The following is a 19865-nucleotide window of genomic DNA, read 5'->3' on the forward strand; positions in this document are numbered from 1 at the left end:
TGTCATGACCTCGATAATCTGCAAATGTCCTTGATTTCCTATGATAAGACCATAATCGATCTCATAACCGCAATCTTTAATCACACAACTCGTTATTGACCTCTCATCAATGATCAATCGATTTCCTCGTAAACTTTAAGTAACTTTGACTTCTCGTGACAAGACACCCATGGCCACTATATTTGCCGCATCAAACAATACTTGATGCATCAACTATACTATACGGGTAAATAGAGCTTCGTTTATCCGAACTCTATTTATAGGGAAGGTACTTCATAATAATTGGTACCGATTACATCCGTGAATTAATTCGTGAATTCTTATTAGTTTTATTCTATAGTAAAAAAATTCAATCAAACGAACTCTTTCAATGAACCAAACTAGATAGATACATAAGATTGAATAAAATTTCGATCAGATCTCTTAAACAATTTTATTGGAAATCACCGTTCAATCAAATTTTCGATAATTATTTTCGTAGCCCGAATTTTACATCGTACAACGCGAGGAAGATTTTCCATTAAACATAACAACTCATCGTAACGCCATATAAAATTGAGTAAAATTTTTAATCAAACTACCTACACACATTACCTCTAAATTACGGTAATTACCTCTATAAATTGAATTATACTGGTTATTATATGTCGATTATACGAGTGAAACGCGCGAAAGATATTTCGTTAAGCGCAATGACACGATCCAAGCTCAGCTAAAATTGAATAAAACTGAATAAAATTTTCCTACGTACTTTTCCTCTAAATCACGCTAAATTACACAAACTATAAACCGAATAGATTATACACGATGAAACGTGCGGAAGATTCTTCCGTTAAGTGGCGAGCTTGGCTACGAACCAAAGGAAAACACGATTGGTATCGGCTACCTGGTTTTTTATCTTTCGCATATTTCGAGCGTAGACAAGAAAACCACCGACAGGAAACAAAGATAAGCGTGTGACAGAATTTATCGTAACTGTAAAAACAGGAAGTATCCTTCGCTAAAGAGCGATATATTCTCCGTTGGAAAATCCTGAAACGCCTTTATCACGATGATTCACAGCGCGACATGCAATGTAGTAAAATCGAAATAATCATTGTTCGATTTTGATCTTATTATCCGATGATATTATAAGTCTATAAACAAGTAATATAAATGTAAAGAATAATTTCCTCAAAAATCGATAGAGGATTACTAAAAATCGTTTATACATGAAAATCTCATCACTTGAAAATTAGCTCGCTCATCCATTATACATTCTTGTTTGTCAAATCTTGTTAAACAGTGTTACACATTGAATATAGAGAATCTGAACGAAGATATGTATAAATTTAATTTCCAATTTAAAAATTTCGTTCTTTCTTTAAAGTACAATAAAAAAAAAGCGTTTCAAATTATCCTGTAATTTTGTTTGTTTTATGTCAAGAAGGTATTGTATTACATTGTTGTGTAATTTTTTCCTGCTACAAACTACTATACTGAATATTGTTTATTTCTTTAGCGAAATCTATCCGTAATCGTAACTTCATCGAAGAGTGTATTTCTAATTACACTTATTCCAAGAAAATCTTAAAGGTTATACAAAAACTCTGTTCTTCGCTAAATTTTACCACAGTATCTGACGAAATGGAAGGGAGAGTAAATGATTTCTGCATGACACTTATGAAAATATGGCGAGATTGTTCCTGGCATCTGTACTATTTATTTAAAAGTAACCGTGTGTGTAGTTAGAGAAACAAATAAATAATAAAGATATTTAAACTGAGCCAGGCAACATGGAAAATACTAATAAAGATTTGAAAAACTGATTTTTACTCGCGTCGGATCTTCTAATATAAAGTTTCAGAGAAACTTCACATTGTATGCATTTTTTACCTTTAGCCTGAATTCTCATTCAAATACCACACTGTGGAACATGAGAACGTGCAAACTTGCGGACGTTACCTACGAACGCGCGGACGTTGTCTGCGAACGCGCGGACGTTGCCTGCGAACGTTTGGACGTTGCCTGCGAACGTTTGGACGTTGTCTGCGAACGTTTGGACGTTGCCTGCGACCGCGCGGACGTTGCCTGCGAACGCGCGGACGTTGCCTGCGAACGTGCGGACGTTGTCTAAGTACTTAGCCCGCGAATTTTGATTTTTGTCTTGAATCCTCATTCAAATGCCGCACTGTGCGGTCGCTCGAAACTCTGAGAAACTTTCAACTCGATTATTTTCGCGTTACTGTAGTCGGCTTATCGATACCGATGATTTATGCAAGGAATGGTCTTGCTGCCAATAGTCTTGAATTAATTATCGATGCAAGTTTCACAAGGAGAACTTTGACAAAGGTGCCCAAGGGTTCGATTCATTTCCATTCCTTTGCGAATACGATTATTGTAAGACAATAAAATGCTTTCACATGGAAATCAGGCGGATGCATATTTCTAACTGAAGGCATTAAGCTTCTGTAAATATGAAAAATATATACATAAATGGACCGGGCTGATTATCGACAAAGTCCGAAGTAATGCAAATTATCATTATCTTTATCATTTCTCGTCCTGTCATTCTGTTTCCGTGGTGGTAACATAAAAATTGTTAATACAGTTGACTATTCGAACTTCTTACGACATATGTTGTTCGAATAGTCGAACAATCTCGTTTCTATGTCAAAGGAGATGATTTATTTTAAACTACTATATAAATATTAATATCAAAGAAAAATAAAAAACCCTCGAATAACAATGAGCCATTCTCAAAGTTTCCCGTAATTGACATTCTGATAAACCAATCGTTCCGCTAATCACTGTTCTAATATAAAAATTACAAATAAAATCGTGAAACTACATTATTCTAGTATCTATCATTTTTTCTCTTATTCCCATTAAATTTACATCCTTCCCCACAAAAAAATAAATTTTCGTTTTTGATACTTACAGCACATGACATTTCAATTTCTCGATCTGTTAAACCTTACACATTTTTGCCTTCCTTCTTTTACCTCTCTTTTATCTCTACACATCTATATCCCTCAGGTTCATCTCGCTCGCATATAGAATGAAAGAATATCTCTATACCATTACCAAACCCTTTCTCTTCACGTATCTTGGGTCACCCATATATTAGCACAAGTCGTGTCAAAAATAGACCAGCAGAAAACGAACAGTCGTTCCAATAAAACAAATCGAAGCTCGCCTTTCGTGGAAAGACATTCAGAGGCACTTGAAGGGGACGAGGTTCAAGGAATCGAATCATTTAGTTTCGCGGGCAGAGTATCAAGGATCCAGTTACTTGCACGATCACGGCCGTCTCTGTGTACTCACAATCCCACGGGCGAAATTGACCGTGAACTTTTCTGACCCAGTTGCTTACATAATTGATTCGTCTTCGTTAGCGCGACTCTCGTTCCGCCGCCGGAGTAATGCAACGAAATTACGTGACTGCCATAAACACGAGCCGTGATCCACGGCAAGTTACGCGAGACGATTTTAAAATTCACCCAAGCCCATTCGAGTTCAATCGGACAATCGTTCGAGATGCACTTCTTCGTCTGCTTGATCATTTAAAAGCGAACGACTCGGTCGAGAGAACGATTTACGTTCGGAAGGCGCATTTCCCAGGAGAGCAGCCAAGCGAACTTCTATTTTTTGACAATGACACTTTTCCTCTTTTCTCCTTCTTTTATTTCCTCTTCGCGACTTTCTTTATTTGAGTAGTTGGCGCGTGATCAGAATTTTCCTCGAAAGTGGGAGAAATTTAATCTTCTATATTGCCATGTGACTTTAAGTTATAAATACAGGTATATACTTGGACTATGTATACAGGATAATTCCTAAATTTTATTCTATTTGCCGTAGATCTGGATAATTCAATTTGTTGAACTTTTTACTAGCGTTATAGCGAAGTCAAACGACCTCTCCCGTTATAACGATTATTAGTTTCTAGATTACGGATTAAAGTGACAAATTGTATCAAATTACACGTAATCTCTACATAATCTTTCTCTCTCATAAATAAACAAAATTCCTGTTATAGATTGTTAATCTAATCTAATCTAATTAAATTTCATTTAATTATTCCATTATTCCATATTTTTCTAGGAATATAATAAAATATAAAGCCAGTAAGAAATAAGAAGTATTGTTAAATTACTTCAGAACGTCAATCTTAATCTATTCAAACTAAAATAGAAGAAAAAGAAAAACTGAAATAAAGAAAAGAACAACACGGAAATTATTGGAAGGTTCATCAGACCGCGTAACTACTCGAAATACTCGTTTCTCTTCCACAAGTGAAACGATACCGATTCTGTTCACCTCATTACATCGTAACATATTCAATAAAACGAAACGCATAATTTAAATTGTTCTCTGTTCTCTAATTGAAACGTTACCCCTTCCAATTCCCCTTAACGTCTCTCCAAAAAATTAACTACTATCAACGAAACCTATCTACTGTGTGTCTGTAGTTCACTGTAAAAAGAAAGAAAAAAAAAAAAAAGAAAAATGAAAGTAGAAGGGAGACACGACGCAATTAATCCAGCAACGTATTCCTATTTATATTCAATTTCACCCTGTACAATACGAACACGATGTTTCGATAAACGTTTCGTCGCATCCGTGAACGGATACGTGTCGAACGAACACGAAGGTATTATTAAAAAGCCCTTCCTGTCCCATGTAACGCAACATGCATGATAATCAAACAGGCTTGTATCGACATTTTCCTACGTAGGTGGAACACATTGTGTACGTACGCGTATGTCAGCGGAAAGATAGTGGTTCTCAAATGTACAAGACACTCGAGATCTTTGAAAACTATTTTGCATGGAAACACAACGAGCGAAGAAATTCATTCGGTGAAATTTCTTGAGTATAATTTATCGATGTTAGACTCGTATTCTTTTCGCTATAGTATGTCGATGTAATATGTAAAGTATATGGAAATAAGTAATAGTCTATTTAACCGTTACTGATTAATTAGATATTGTTATAACGTTATTACATAATTACATACAGATATACGTAATTGTACAATTGATCTTCGATAAGAATTTTGGCTGATGTGATGGAATTATCGAGAAATTAATATCTTGATAATTTAAGCCCGACAAAGTAAAATTTTTAGTTCTTCTTTCGTGTTTAAAAAGTCTTGATATTTTGATCAATTCATCGATGCTTTCGAAATCATAGGAGAAAAAAATAATGAATAAAGAGATTATTCTCTTGAAATCTGAAATTACACAGAGATAAGGAATCGACGGATCAAATTATTAAAAATTGCAATTATTAAATTATTAAAAAACAAATTATTAAAAAATACAATTGAAAATTGTAATATAGACTTTGTAATTGTTGGATGATTTGAATTGATTAAGTAAATTAAAGAAAATGGCTGATTCTTTTCCTCCAAATTGTATAATGTGGAGGTAGAATGATAAAGTTAAGTTATGTCACTATAGTTTCAACTCAAGTTAACTCACCCTCCCTGTCTCTTGGTAGAGAGATGCACGTTCTTGGGAGCGCCTACTCACCTGAAACAAAGAGAATAAAACCATTAATCGATTGATCAATTGCTCCATTGTGAATTAAATAATTTCGTAACAATACGATCATTAGCTGCATGTAAATATAACTTTTGTGTAATGTTAGAAGCATTCGTGAGAAATAAAACATAGTACAGTAAAAAGAGTGATATAACAAGAAAGAAAAAAAAAACGAATTTCAGCTACGTAATAAAAGAGCGAAAAGTTACGAAGTACATTTGTCACGTGGAATGAAATTTATTACCGAGTGACATTCTACGCAGTCAAACAAACTTTCTACATCAAAAAATGACAAATTTATGGAGTAAACGTTTACGTTGCAAATTCACAACTTCATTCATACTTGTTATTTAACACACGAGTAAGTAAATAGAATTGAAATTCCTACGTTACTTAGAAATACGTATCTTTCACTGTTATGCAAACGAATTCTCATGATATTTATTTACTTTCATTCAATTTTCCTAATTTTCATTCGGTTTTTATTTCGAAAATTCTGTTTCATCGACCACTCTAACAAGTCTAAATCATCAGGAAATCAATTGAGATCATAAATTGAGCTTTATAACTTTCCGAAAACATCGATTTGTTCAATAAAATTTCAATTTACTTTACATATACCATATTACTGTATCGTTTAACAAACAGTAAGGAACTCGGTTTACAATTATTTTCCTAGCATTCTCGCTTAATCCTCTACACACACGTTGATCCGCCCACGTGAACAACCTCATTTTATTCTTATTTTACTAATAAATATCTACCATCTATGTATCTATCTAACTATTAATTACTAACTTTGTCGTTAACAAAACACCTGACCTAAGACCTAAGACGAGGTTCAGTTGATAACAAAGAAAACAAAGTATCTTTGGTTGCATTTTATAGGCTGTAGCATATGGATGCTACACATGGGTTGGTTACCGGTTTTGATGGCCACGAAACTTTTCCACGGCTGTTTTATTGGCTACGTTCCAGTCGGATAATTTTCATAGAGAAGACCACGGTGCAACGACTGACAAATTGCATCGACGTGTCACTGCACTCCACACCGTGCACGCTTGATAAAGTTCATTGGGTCTTTGTCGTTTCCCGCGCGCTCTTTGAGCCTCTGCCACCGAAGAATAATGGATGTCTCGATAAAACCTTCGCCACGAAACAAATTGACGGAGAATACGAGCGGAACCGACTCCGACAGGCCTCATCTTCTTTAACTCTCTTGCCTTGCGATTTGTTTTATGACCGAGCTCAATCAATTTCAACCATATGCTTTCAAAACATTCTGACTGATATGAAAATCATCCTACCATACTATATTTGACTTTCATCCTATTTAAACCAATTTCATGAGCTCGAACGAAGTTTGCAATTAATAACAGAAATATCGTGTACATATACAGAATATCAGAAATATGAACAGTTTTTTTTTTTTTTCAAGATCAGAGGTACGAATCGCGAATTTTCCAAATGATATTGATCGTACAGCAGATAATATTTCACCGTGTAATTTGCTTTTTCATTTTAATTCTATGCTTAATATAGAGCATAAATCATTAGTTAAGCAATTAATAACATTAGTCAATCAATAAATAAATAAAATCAATATTCTAATAAAAAGTATGCATATACAGATATTTCTTTCGAAGAATTTTCAAAGTACAAAACTATGTTTTAAGAGTATAGAATCGAATGTGTATATATGTCCATCGTTAAAAACAAGCTTCGTCCAAGTATAGATTCGTGAATAATCAACGTAACAAAGAATGAACTTCTCACTAACAATGAACGATTTTAAGATGCTGAAATTACTCGTGACGAACGGTTTCGACCAAAAGGTCACGTAAGCGATAACTTCCCTGAATAATTGGCTTGTGCAATGAAACATCAGAAACACATACGTATCGCAGTTTGATCGATCAGGCATTACGGAAAAATATCTCCTTCCTCGTTTACGAAAGCCACACGCACGCCGAACGCGAATATTATATTAGCTCGAAGCGAAAGCTTAACGAGCGTCTCATGATCTTTTTTACCGATCACCGCTCGTTTGTTTGCAAATTGACAGCCGATTAACGATAGATTCTCGCCAAGTAAACGCAGATTCTCGCAAGTCATCTCGACAATCGGCCGATTAAAACGCCTCAGCCATGGTTCATCGCGATCGCGAGATGTTCCTTCTTCCTTTATCGCTCGCGAAGTCTGTAGTCATTTTATAGCTTTTAAAAATGAATGAGAATTTTTCACTCGTGATGGCTCGACCGTGGCGCGACTGGTGAAAGGGGCTGGTTTCGTATAATGATCTTGTTCGAGCGAGGATTAAATAAACGTCGTCCCAGTAGGCGATTGAATCGGAAAACCAACGTCTCATTCGATTGGTGAAAACTGTTATCGTGAATGCTACGAGCTTGGCGAACTGGATAATTAACGACGATTGGATTATTAGCGCTTTCACAGCTGACGTACGACTACGTACACAGGCTTACGAAAGTATTCGAATGCTTGTACACACCTTTTACGAGTACACCGTGCATGTTATAGGAAATGTTCTGAAATTTTATTACCACTGTCATGAGACGAGACTACGTTACATAGCAACACGTTATGGTTGCAGTTGACGTAGTATTTTGCCGTTCATAAGTCATTAACATTCCAATACGTCATTGGCTAGTCATCGTCCAATATAGTGTATCTTAACATACATTTTACTATATTTTTTTCGCATATAATTGACGTAACGATGTATTAGATTTTGGTTAATACACGTTTTTTTTCATAGATCATAAGGATAGTAATATATTAATTATTGTATTAATTATTGCACGTAGTCTATAAACCACTGATGTAACAATATGCTGTTTTCTAAACCTGTAACACACCTGGGCTCTCCTGCACAATTGAACTAATATTATTAGCGACATTTTATAAATCGTTAATTACAAAGTATCAGTGAGAAGGAATGAAATTCTGCAAACAAAATTTACCCTGTGTAACATAGAAATTGCAAAATTGTACGAGAGAAATCTCAAACCTGCAACTTGTTACTCATCGATTATCAATATCGCCAATCGGTAAATTATTAAGCAAAAGAGTTCTAGTAATTATATATACCATCATCAAATCGACATCGAAGTAGCTGAAACTACGCAATTCGATATTTCCTATCCGCTCTGAATTTTCCATAAACAGTAACTCCCCTACTGAGAGAAAGAAAAATCATACAACAACGTATTCTTCTTTATGGTAAAACTTCTCGAGCAGTAAAACGTCGATCTACGCCATAAATCAGGCGAATGATTAACAGCAATTAGTAGCAATCTTCGATTATTCGTAAACATTTTCTAACACTGCTTTTACCACACATCTGCGCGCTTTTATGTGTGAACAATTTCTTGACCCTGATAAATCGTTTACAAAACGATTATCGTTTGCAAAATGAAACTGGGCAAGGAGAGGGTTTGAATGGTGGTGCGATGCGATAAACGAGATAAGAGAAACGCGTGCCCTTCGCGGTGCTAACTTCGTCGACAATAATGCCATTCTTTCATGGAAACGTCGGAAAGGTCATAGCGTATTGCGGGTGAGCCATTATCGGTCGCCTCCTCTTGCGCGGCTAATTATCGATAACGTCGGCCTGTCAACGATCTTTTTAATAAAATTCGAATCTCCTTTGCGTCGTTTCTTCTTGCTGCTTTATTAGGGTTCGCGATAACACCGCCACGAAAGTCGAGAGAAACATGTTCAACTCGATATCTCTTGGTAAGGTATCCTTGAAACTTTTCTGCAGCTACTAAGACAGTTCGTCGTATCGAGGAGATAACGCTTTCACTGGTTTTTGGAAAGCGAATTAATTAATAAAACGCTCGAAGAATAAGACAGGTTGTATGAATGGTGTTTCATTTTGTTATATGACAGGTAAAATTGTAGCATGATAATATCGTGCGGTGAAAAAAATTGGAAGATAGTTTTTACTTGAATAAATAGTAGGTAATAATGGGTTTCAAATACTTTAGCTACATATTGATTTAACTGTTTTCTCTACGATCTGCTGGTGACAGTGTTATTTACGATGCACAGGAGTCAAACATTCCTTTTAACTAAATATATACAGAATATTTGCACGAACGTTTGATTAGAAAGTTGAAGTATACTAGCAGGTACTTCGAAACAATCTCTCAAACTGGACAAAATGAACTTCGTTAAATATTCATAGCTAATTTATTTCATACAATTACCAATTCTTCTATAACCGAATTTCTATTGTCTTTTTCGACGATCGGTGAATCTACTCTAAATACTAACCGTTGCATAAAATTCAAGTATTAACAAGCTCTTTTGTAATTATCAGCCATGCCATTTTATTCTACGATGCGTGCAATGCGAATAAATCAACTACGAATGCATTTGATAGGTTACAGAAGTATTCGCAGCTTCTCGAATAAAAATTTTACACAATTAATAATCATCGATTATGTTTGATAATCGGAATAATTTACGAAGAGCACTAATAGTATAACAAATAACAAGAATCGTTATTCTATCAGATGAAATTAATTTATCTGAAAAGAACCGTATCAGCGCTAATATAGCGATTACGACAGCAATAGTTTCAAGAGGTGCGAATATTTCAATCAAAAAATCAGAGCAAGTATAATAAATCACGAAACAATCGCGTTGATCCGACACACTGTGCCAACAACTCACAACTTGAACGCTAAAGTGTAGCCTACAGTTTCATCTGCAGTTGAAGCCTCACCGTGGAAAACTTGACGGTTAGGAAGTCGTAGTATTTCACCAGGAACTTCATTATGCGTCCGGTGCGGATTGGCTTCGGTCATACAACGTGCGTTTCCTACTTGTTTGTTGTGTCGGGGATGGCTTTCGTGGTAAACAACTAATTACGTACTATTCTCCTTATCGATCTTTACCGAACGAAGATTCGTTTAAACATATCGAATGATTTATTCATTTCGTTTTGTAGAATGGTATCAGTACCAATAATCAAATATATTATTTTCTTGTCTCGATTAAAAGATTCAACTAGATCGTAAATACGACGATCAAATAAAATAAATAAATAAAATAAATGATCAGAATATGAAATTGAATCTGAAAAAGAGAGCATGAATATGAAATTTTCCCATCATGAAGTAAAAATAATTCGATAAACACTTTAGTAGATCAGCTTACTATTTTTCTCCATTTTTATGCTTTTTGACCCAAAATCATCTTAACGATTACCAGGACTCTCTTGCACGATTAAACTAATTAAGCACATTAATAACTCTATTAATGAAATTTTACAAGACATTAATAACGATCGATTCTCTTACAGCGTATGACAGTAACAAGTTTTGTTAATAAAACAGTTGAAACTTTATACGTAAATCTGACCAATTGCAATTCAAAGTAATTGTAATTCTTATTCAAAGGAAGCTATCCAGTCAATGCTAAAATATAAATAAACTTTCTTATTTCACACAAGTACAACAAATTCGACATAAAATTCCAAAATTGTACAATCAAAGTCTATAACCTATAAACTCGTGGCATATCGCTTTACCAATATTATTAATTATACAGTAAACTATTGTGCAAGAGAGTCCAGACAGTCTTTCGAAATGCAACTCGTATCAATCGAGAGCCGTATACGAATATCCGAGCGAAAAGCGTGAACAGTTTTCCCGGTATGTTCCGAGTGTCATCGATGCTGAACGAGCATTGAACGTGTACAATGAGCCGATATATCACCTACGTGCGTAAACAGATCTTGATTCGTCGAAGAAGCGAGAGAAATCGGGAGAAACGTTCGTTCGCCAAACCTGTTATCGTTCGACTGTTCAACGTTGGTCGCTCGTACAGGTACACACCGCGTAATTCGCCGAATTATCGATAATCGTTCAACGAACAAACTCTGTATGCGGTGAACTCGCTTTTGTTTACAGTATCGTTTTCGATTACAGATTCTCATAGTGATATCACGTGGCGATCTCGCTTTTCTCTTGAATTGAAACGTACTTACGTGTTGAATCGCCCATTCTTTTACCGTTTAATAGGAACTGGAAGAATTTCTTCATGGTATTGCGAGATTTTTATTTGTCCGAGCGCCAGATTAACAGTCTAGCAGCTTGTTGTGAAAAGATGCTTAAATTTGCGGTGGTGATCATCTTTTAGTAGAATTATCGTTTTGATTTTCTTCGTTAAAGCGATTGGATATAGAAATTAATAATCGTAGTAACGAGCGTAATACCGTTGCCAACAAAGTATCACAAATTCTAGGCACTTCTCAGTTCATAGTTTCCTCGGAAAACTGTAAGATGGAGTTACAAAGTAGTATAGCATCGGAATCTCGAAACATCAAATCTTACATTGACACTGTGATTTTAACAAAAACGCTGAAACAAGAATATTGAAAAGTACTTGAGATATCGGTAGAAGACTGAAATAAAAGCAGATAATCTTCCACTTTTTGCAATTTTGCACGTATTAGCTATTATTTCTGATAACGCGTGACTAACTAAAGAAAACTAATTTACGAATACTTTATCGTAATACCCCATACAAATTCTAGGCACTTCTCAGTTCATAGTTTCCTCGGAAAACTGTAAGATGGAGTTACAAAGTAGTATAGCATCGGAATCTCGAAACATCAAATCTTACATTGACACTGTGATTTTAACAAAAACGCTGAAACAAGAATATTGAAAAGTACTTGAGATATCGGTAGAAGACTGAAATAAAAGCAGATAATCTTCCACTTTTTGCAATTTTGCACGTATTAGCTATTATTTCTGATAACGCGTGACTAACTAAAGAAAACTAATTTACGAATACTTTATCGTATAAGAAGAGAACACAGTCTACCTAACGCATTTTCATTTCCGCATTTCATTAACGCACTTTCAATAGGAAATTACCAAAAGATCTTACTAATTCTCAAGATGGAAGAATTAAAATCTACCTTTCGACATTTTCCTAAGATCGAACAACGATTACGAGAAACCGAAGGCGAGAATTTTACAAGAAATTAATCTCCGTTTCTTTCGCAGCTACAGTGACAAATGTAACAAGATGACAACATAAATCCGGTGCTCCGTAAAACGGTGAAAACAATACTCTCTAACGACGGTTCCGCGAAATCTAAATCAAATGACGTCAAATCGTTAAAATAAATTCCCAAGTTATTCACTTCGAAGGGCGACCGAGAGTCTTTCGATCCACACGGAGCATGAACGCTGATTTACGAGTGGAAAACATGCGGGTTGGTTGGACAAAATCTCGCATTAATCTGCCGGGCAAATAATTAAAACGAACAGCCGATTAATCATCCGCGGCCCCGTGACGCAGTGGCCGATTACAGTCGAGCGTGGCGAGCCTCGTTCACGCTTGTAAAACCAAAACGAACTGTAATTTACATTCATTGAATCAGAGATAATCGTTTCTCCCGTTTTCTCGGGCGTCGCACGTGCAGATACAAAGATCACTGTACTGCTCGACCAATTGCGCTGCTGCAGGCCGCGCACAACGCTTATCATTCAACGGGAAAATCATGTCTTCTGTTCATTTTATTACCGATTTTTTCCTTACATTCCTCGCTCGGTTACGAAATTGCACGTTTATCGCGGGAATTACGTAGTTTTGTTTTGCGATTAGTCGCGTCGACGTTGCAGTTTCATTTTAAATGGCAGAGCGTTCTAAATTCTAGCGTTTCAGTGTTACGAGTATCGGTTTAAGTGGATGTGTGTAATTGTTGTTTATATCGTTGGAAATTTGAAGTTGCGATTGGTTTATAGTGGCTGCGAAAAACATTTGCAGATCGTTGAATTTATCGCAGTATATTTGCACACTGATTGATTAAATCGAAATAAATATTAAATTTCGTATTACTTAGTAGAAAATTTTCATACTATGGAAATTAAGCGTAAGATCTGATTAAAAGATACTTCATTAGAAAATAGGTACCTTTTGTAGCCACTAGAATATGGAAGGTTAATGCTGTTTCAATGGTAACTTGAACTTCTGTTATAGAAGCACCAATATATTAGGTTGTCCGAAAAGTTTCTTTCGTTTCATAAGGATGATAATAAACGAACAACAATTTCTGTTTTATATTATTTTATTGAATTAGGTATGATCCATTTCGTTATATGTCTCGTGCATAATTCAGTAAATTAATATAAAAAAAAAAACATTGCGCGTCTATTATTTCCTTATAAAACAAAAGAAACCTTTCGGACAAACTAATATTATGGTCATTGTACAGAATGAACTAAACGAGGAAAAATGTTTTTGTCTAATATTTGTCAATCGAGAACGAATGTAAATATAATCTTAGCTAAGAGCTTCTTTACTTCTACTTCGTAAATTGAACTTTACGAGTGTCGTTATTATTTCAAAGTAGCAACGTTTATTTATAACTTCGCTATGTCTCACTAATATAAGTAAAGTAGAAGTGGGTGTACATCTACTAAAAAGTAAATTTAAAATCGTCTTGTATAAACGTTTCTTAAGAAGTGAGAAATTTAACAATAAATTTCCCTCGAAAATTGAATAACCATTACAACTTCTCTTCGTATTTTCAATAATTCAAGAGTTTCTAACCGATTCTCAACCATTACCAGAAAAAAAATTAAGAATCGCAGATCTTTTTATCGACGAACATCTTAATTACGTCAATTACAACAGTTTTTGCTCCTATTTTCTCGTTTCCGCTGTAGAATTTCTCAATCATGCCTCGCAGGCAAGTCACTTTCAGGCAAACAGTTTAACGTCGTTCATCCAAATGCGTACGCGATTATAGCGAAAGCGTCGGCCAACGGTTTTTCCTGGCGGATTTTCGCACGGTCTATTCTCATACAGGCGGCATAATAGCGTCACGCACCAATAATCGACGAATCATTCTTTACTCGATACCAGACTCGGGAATTACACACCTGGTGAATCGTATATAGCGAGACCATGCTCGATCGTGCTACTTCAACCGCAATTCTTCTATCACAGTTTGATCGAAGTGTGTCTCGGATAGGAAAAAATTGATTGACTTTTGACTCTTGACCGATATCGAAACATGGAACGTATTTCCTTTTTCCTTTGAATTCGCGAGAAAGAAATTTTGTTTCTGGTTGATGGTTGCATTTGCAAAATTTGTTAATAGAACAGCCATTTTTAGATGGAAAAAGAGAGATTCAAAGTTCTAGAAAGATAATGATATTCGTTGTTTTTGTGTACAGATTTGTGTATTCTCGAATAATCATTTATAGATTTACAATGTTTATTTGTATTGTATCGTGTATTGGAAAATAAAAAAATCACCTATAGATTTGTCTGTACATTACAAAGAAGTCTTCGATAAAGAAACACAAGATTAGCACACGATAGAAAATTCCAAGATTCACATTCTTTACAACGAAAATTTTAACAGAAGCACAATTTTCAAGGAAAAGAACAATCACTGCTAGATAATAGATTCACATACCAAGAACGACATACGATACCGAGATCAGAGAAACATAAATTTTTGAAACCGAAGTTATTCTTTATTTAAAATTCCATCTTTCACAAGTGGGAAAATTTCTCATACGAGAAACATCACAGTTTCCAAACTACAACATTGCTGGCAATTCACAGATTCACCATGAAGAAATCTTCACCGAAACGAAGTCTCGTTGTTTTAAAGAGAAAATAAACGATTCTCGATCGATAAAATCGCGCATGAATTGCAAAATATACGAAAAATAGATTAGAACAGCTGATCGACTGCGGGGCATTGAATGATTACGTAATAAGCGTGGTTTCGTGCGCGATGACTCGGTTCCGCCGACGAGGAACCGTACGAATATCTGCATACATTCGAGTGCGTACGGTACAACGACGCACGCTTACGCAATCCGCCGTGTCTTGTGGGGGCCGCGTGTTTATTTGCAGCTCGTCGACCTGTTAAGTGTTCCTTTCATCAACCCGCGAAAGTAAACTCCTCTCGTCGTGAAAATCGTAATATCAAAGTGTTCTCGATAAACTCGATAAACGAAGGAACAACAACAATAAATCTAATCGAACATGATAAATTATCTTGAACAAACTGACGTTGGACAGGTATCTGTCATTAGTCGTTAAATGGTCTAAAAAACGTGCCAAACAATGGTTTGAAAATTGTTGCTCGAATGTAACCAAGGTAACGATAAAAACGATTACTCCAATGTGACGATTTTTTAAAAATTAACCACGGTGAACCTTAGCGTCATTGAAAAATGTTTCTTAAAATATACATGACCATAGAAAACAAAATATTACAAGATAGAAACTATTGAGAGTGTAATACAGGGTGGTTGGTAACTGGTGGTACAAGCGGAAAGGGGGTGATTCTACGCGAAAAAAGAAGTCGAAAATATAGAATAACAATTTTTCGTTTGAGGCTTTGTTTTCGAGAAAATCGACTTTGAATTTTCGCTCGGTACGCGTGCACTTTATCACGTCTTGTTATAACGGATCTCACTGTAGATCATTGTCTCGATGGAAAAATTAAAAAAAAAAAAATTTTTTTTTTAATTTTTATTCTATATTTTTGACTTCTTTTTTCGCGTAGAATCACCCCCTTTCCGCTTGTACCACCAGTTACCAACCACCCTGTACATGTATTTTATAATTTATACCGCTTTTACCAATTACTATCGAGACAAGTATTTCCTCAAGCATTTTGCATTCCTTCCATATGTAAAATTCATAGGATAAGACCACCGTGAAGCTTCGCCCCAAGACTGGCATAAAACGCGAGGACAGAAAACAGAGAGAGGAAAGTAAAGGCGCGCGTTTCGTCGTGACCCAATCTTGTCTCATTTAGACTGAGTGGAGTGGACTCATCCAATTTGGACTACTCAGCGAACCTGAATTTCGCTACGAACGTCGAAACTCTGACGGCAAGCGATGCTCCTCTCGTCTACACGTATCGTGACACAAATCCTTCTTAAGAAAATCATCATTCAATTTGCTTAAATCCTAACACACACACACACACACACTTATATATACACACGTGCTTACTTTTGCTTACTTTTTTTTATAAAAGCATGTTAACTTTTGTTAACAATATAATCTCGTCTTCGCCTTATCCGGTAGATACAATTTGCATGCTAATTATTTGGAACAATGGCTCGCTTATGATCGAGGATTAATTCTGGAAGAAAGTTCCCGGCGTAATAAAATTCTACTATTAAAAAGGCAGAATCGAGGGAGTCGGACGAGCGAGCGCGATAAAACGTGTTCGCGCGATTAATTGAGAGAAAAGTGAAGTACGAGAAGAAAGCGGCCGAGAAAAGAGAAAACGAGTGGTTAGATGTCGTAGATGCCCGATTCTCCGTCGATCGATTGTTAACATAATGTTAGTTGCTATTCTGGAGAAGAATTTTAATTTGTTAATTGGAGAGGATAAATTAATATCTTCGCTACGGATTCAATTTTAATTATCTTAAATGTTATATGTTAACGAATAACTAATAATTAACAAATAATTTTCATTGTTATATGTTAACAAATTATTATAAAAGTATCTTCTCACGAGCTTCTGCTTTTTCGCTCGCGTCTTACATTTTTGCATTTAAATTTGATTATATTTATATAATATCGAGAAAGATCAAGAGTTACAAGAGAATGAAAATTGGTCATTCTGATGGGCCAGGGTAGCGGATGTTCGAGACTGTGTCCTCAGGTTGCATAATGCAGTCGTAAAGGTATTTCAATGTAGGCCTGAGCAACGTGCCAAAAACGAAAATACCTCGAGGAACAGGGAACTGAATATCACGACGAATCTTTTCGACGACGCAACGGTTCAAAATCAGGAGCGTTTCGATCGCGGAACACATTGCACGGATACGTTTACCTCGTTGTTATTTTACTATTATTATATTAGACTAAAAATTTCTTTCGTAGCTCAGTTGCTATTATTACCTAAGATCTATCTGTAGATCTATCTTTTAGATTATTTCTTTATATAACAAGATAATATTGAATATTCCTGTCAAAGCACGTGAGTAGAAATTTAAAATATTCATAGTCGCGTATGTTTGGTATTCCTAATGAACCACGTAGATTCTACGGATCGTAGAGCAAGTAAACTTACATTTCCACTGTTCGAGGTGAAAATATATTCCTCACACGTACGTCAAACAAAGCTGCGTACCTCTTTTCATACTTATTTAAATCGATTATACGATTTGATTAAATCATCTGTCCTTGTTTGCTATTGATACCATACATTCGAGTAATACTTCTAATTTAATTACTTCCGTACAAACAGATAGAGGTCAGTGAATATATAAGTTCGAATTATTTTAGCCCTTCCTAGAACCAATTCTCCTTTAGCCTACGAAAAGAACATTTTCTTTTATTAACTTTCAATAGTACGAACACATATTTTCGCACGATTTCGTAAAGAACGTACAATGCACTAAAAATTTAGACCAGTTTTACCGAGAACAAATATATTTCGTATTTAGTTAATTAATGAAATATTAAAACAAAATCGCCCATAAAAGAGAATATTTGCTTATTTTGTGTTACGTAAAAGTCGATGTCAAAGGATAAATACATGAATATCGTGATCGTTCAATATTCGAATATAAATATTTCATCGTAAACGAAAAGCGTCGATGTATCGAATAAATGACAATCCATTAACACAAGTTCACAACATTGCGATCGTATATGGACGAATGATCTTTGCTAAAATATGGGGTCCGATGCAACGTTACGTGAGATTCTCACACGCAACAGAAGGTGCTTCCTCGTTACGGTGACAACGAGAGAGAATGTTCGAGGAAAAGGAAAGTTCGAGGGGTTAGATGCTTTAAAATAAATGGAACGAACTACACATAAAGGCTTTCACTGGTTTCTGGAAATGTTTCTTTGTTTTGTTTTCCTTTACGCTTTTAGTAAGGATAAATTAAATCTCAGGGTATTATCCTACCAGTAATCAAGTAGGAAGAAATGGTTGGCTGATGCGAGCAAGTTCCTGAAATGCGTATGTTAAGAATGTCTGAATGTAATTACTTTCTGATTACGTTTCTCACACATTACGTAAGAATGTTTGTTATCGTGCGTTACCGAGTAAGTATTGCCGTACAATGTTATATAGATTACGTTCATTTATAATAGATTTCTATCATTTAGTAGTTATACGATGGAATTTTAACGTGAAATATGACTTGAAGAAACAGCTGGTTGAAGAATAATTCAACGAAACTTTCTCATTTACGATAATAAAAAATACGTAAAAAAATATTTTATGAATCAACGTAATCGTTTACATCCAACTATTTTTATAACTCCCGTATGACTGAGAATCGTAATGGTATATCTTAGTTCACTGCTATTCTTTTCACAAGATATGAGGTGTGCTGCATTCACTATTATAAGAAATCCATCATGTTTTTCAAGTCGAACAATCTTCCATAGCAAAGAGTAACGTTGTAATTTAACGAAGTATGAAGCTGAAGGAACGATGTTTGCGATAAGCGAAGCTAATTCAAATTGTCAAAATCTTAACTTACATCATCACGATCAAAGAAACATCTTGTGCACGCCTCGATTAAACTACTCCATCATCGAAATATACTGAACCCGACCCTCGTTTACTTTCCCAACTCTCCAAAACTAATTAATCCATTACCTTGCAATGTGAACCTTAAACCAGTATCTCGATAATTAAGGGACACAGTGCACCCAAGAAACCTAATCTCCAAACCCCTATTAACCCATTTAGCCGCTATCAAAGCCGACGATCTCGATTGGTGAACGCAAAAAAAAAGACAATCCAACCCCGTGTTCCCACGTCAGTCGATCGTGCAATTGGCCGAACGAAAAAGTCGGGCCGAGCCGAAAATTCCTTTGGTACGAAGGGGAAACGCGTATGCCACGAAGTGTAACGGCGTGGTCGGTCGATAAAAGTAGAATAAAGTGCATGCGCAGCCGCGTCTCGCCGCGACAGATTCGAAGCTTTCCGCCCCAGACACGATTTTGCTATACCGTTCGTAAGCGTGTAATGGAATTAACCGCGAAACAGCCTCGGTTGGTATCTTGGAAGGCCTCCGGTTTGCATCCAGAGGCCGGTTTGACACGGATCTAATGGTTTTAACCGCGAAACCGTACGCACCGCGGGACACGTGTTACCGGCTACGAAATAACAAACGGTGGAACGCGATCGAATCCCATTGTACCGATCCCGAACTCACTTACGCAAGTGCTGCTCGATTACGTGTCCTTACGCCGGATCTGATAAACATCTCGCGATTGCGTACGCGAGATCGCTATGCGCTGCAGGGGGAGGAGAATGGACGAAAGGAATTGCAT

The 19865-nt window shown here is 35.9% G+C and overlaps 1 protein-coding gene across 3 annotated transcripts in view; it reads right to left on the reverse strand.

Annotated features, from left to right (window-relative positions):
* The window catches only part of LOC117163227 (uncharacterized), a 267579-nt gene that overhangs the window by 96747 nt on the left and 150967 nt on the right, over nucleotides 1-19865 (reverse strand). Inside the window, exon 3 of one of the 3 annotated variants that reach the window (XM_033345307.2) lies at nucleotides 5466-5516. The exons of the other annotated variants lie outside the window; for them this stretch is intronic. Coding sequence (XP_033201198.2) covers nucleotides 5466-5516 — 51 coding nt within the window. The remainder of the gene's footprint in view (nucleotides 1-5465; nucleotides 5517-19865) is intronic. 3 annotated transcript variants of the gene reach the window in all.

Source organism: Bombus vancouverensis, chromosome 2 (genome assembly GCF_051014615.1).
Source record: "Bombus vancouverensis nearcticus chromosome 2, iyBomVanc1_principal, whole genome shotgun sequence".
Classification (NCBI taxonomy): domain Eukaryota; kingdom Metazoa; phylum Arthropoda; class Insecta; order Hymenoptera; family Apidae; genus Bombus; species Bombus vancouverensis.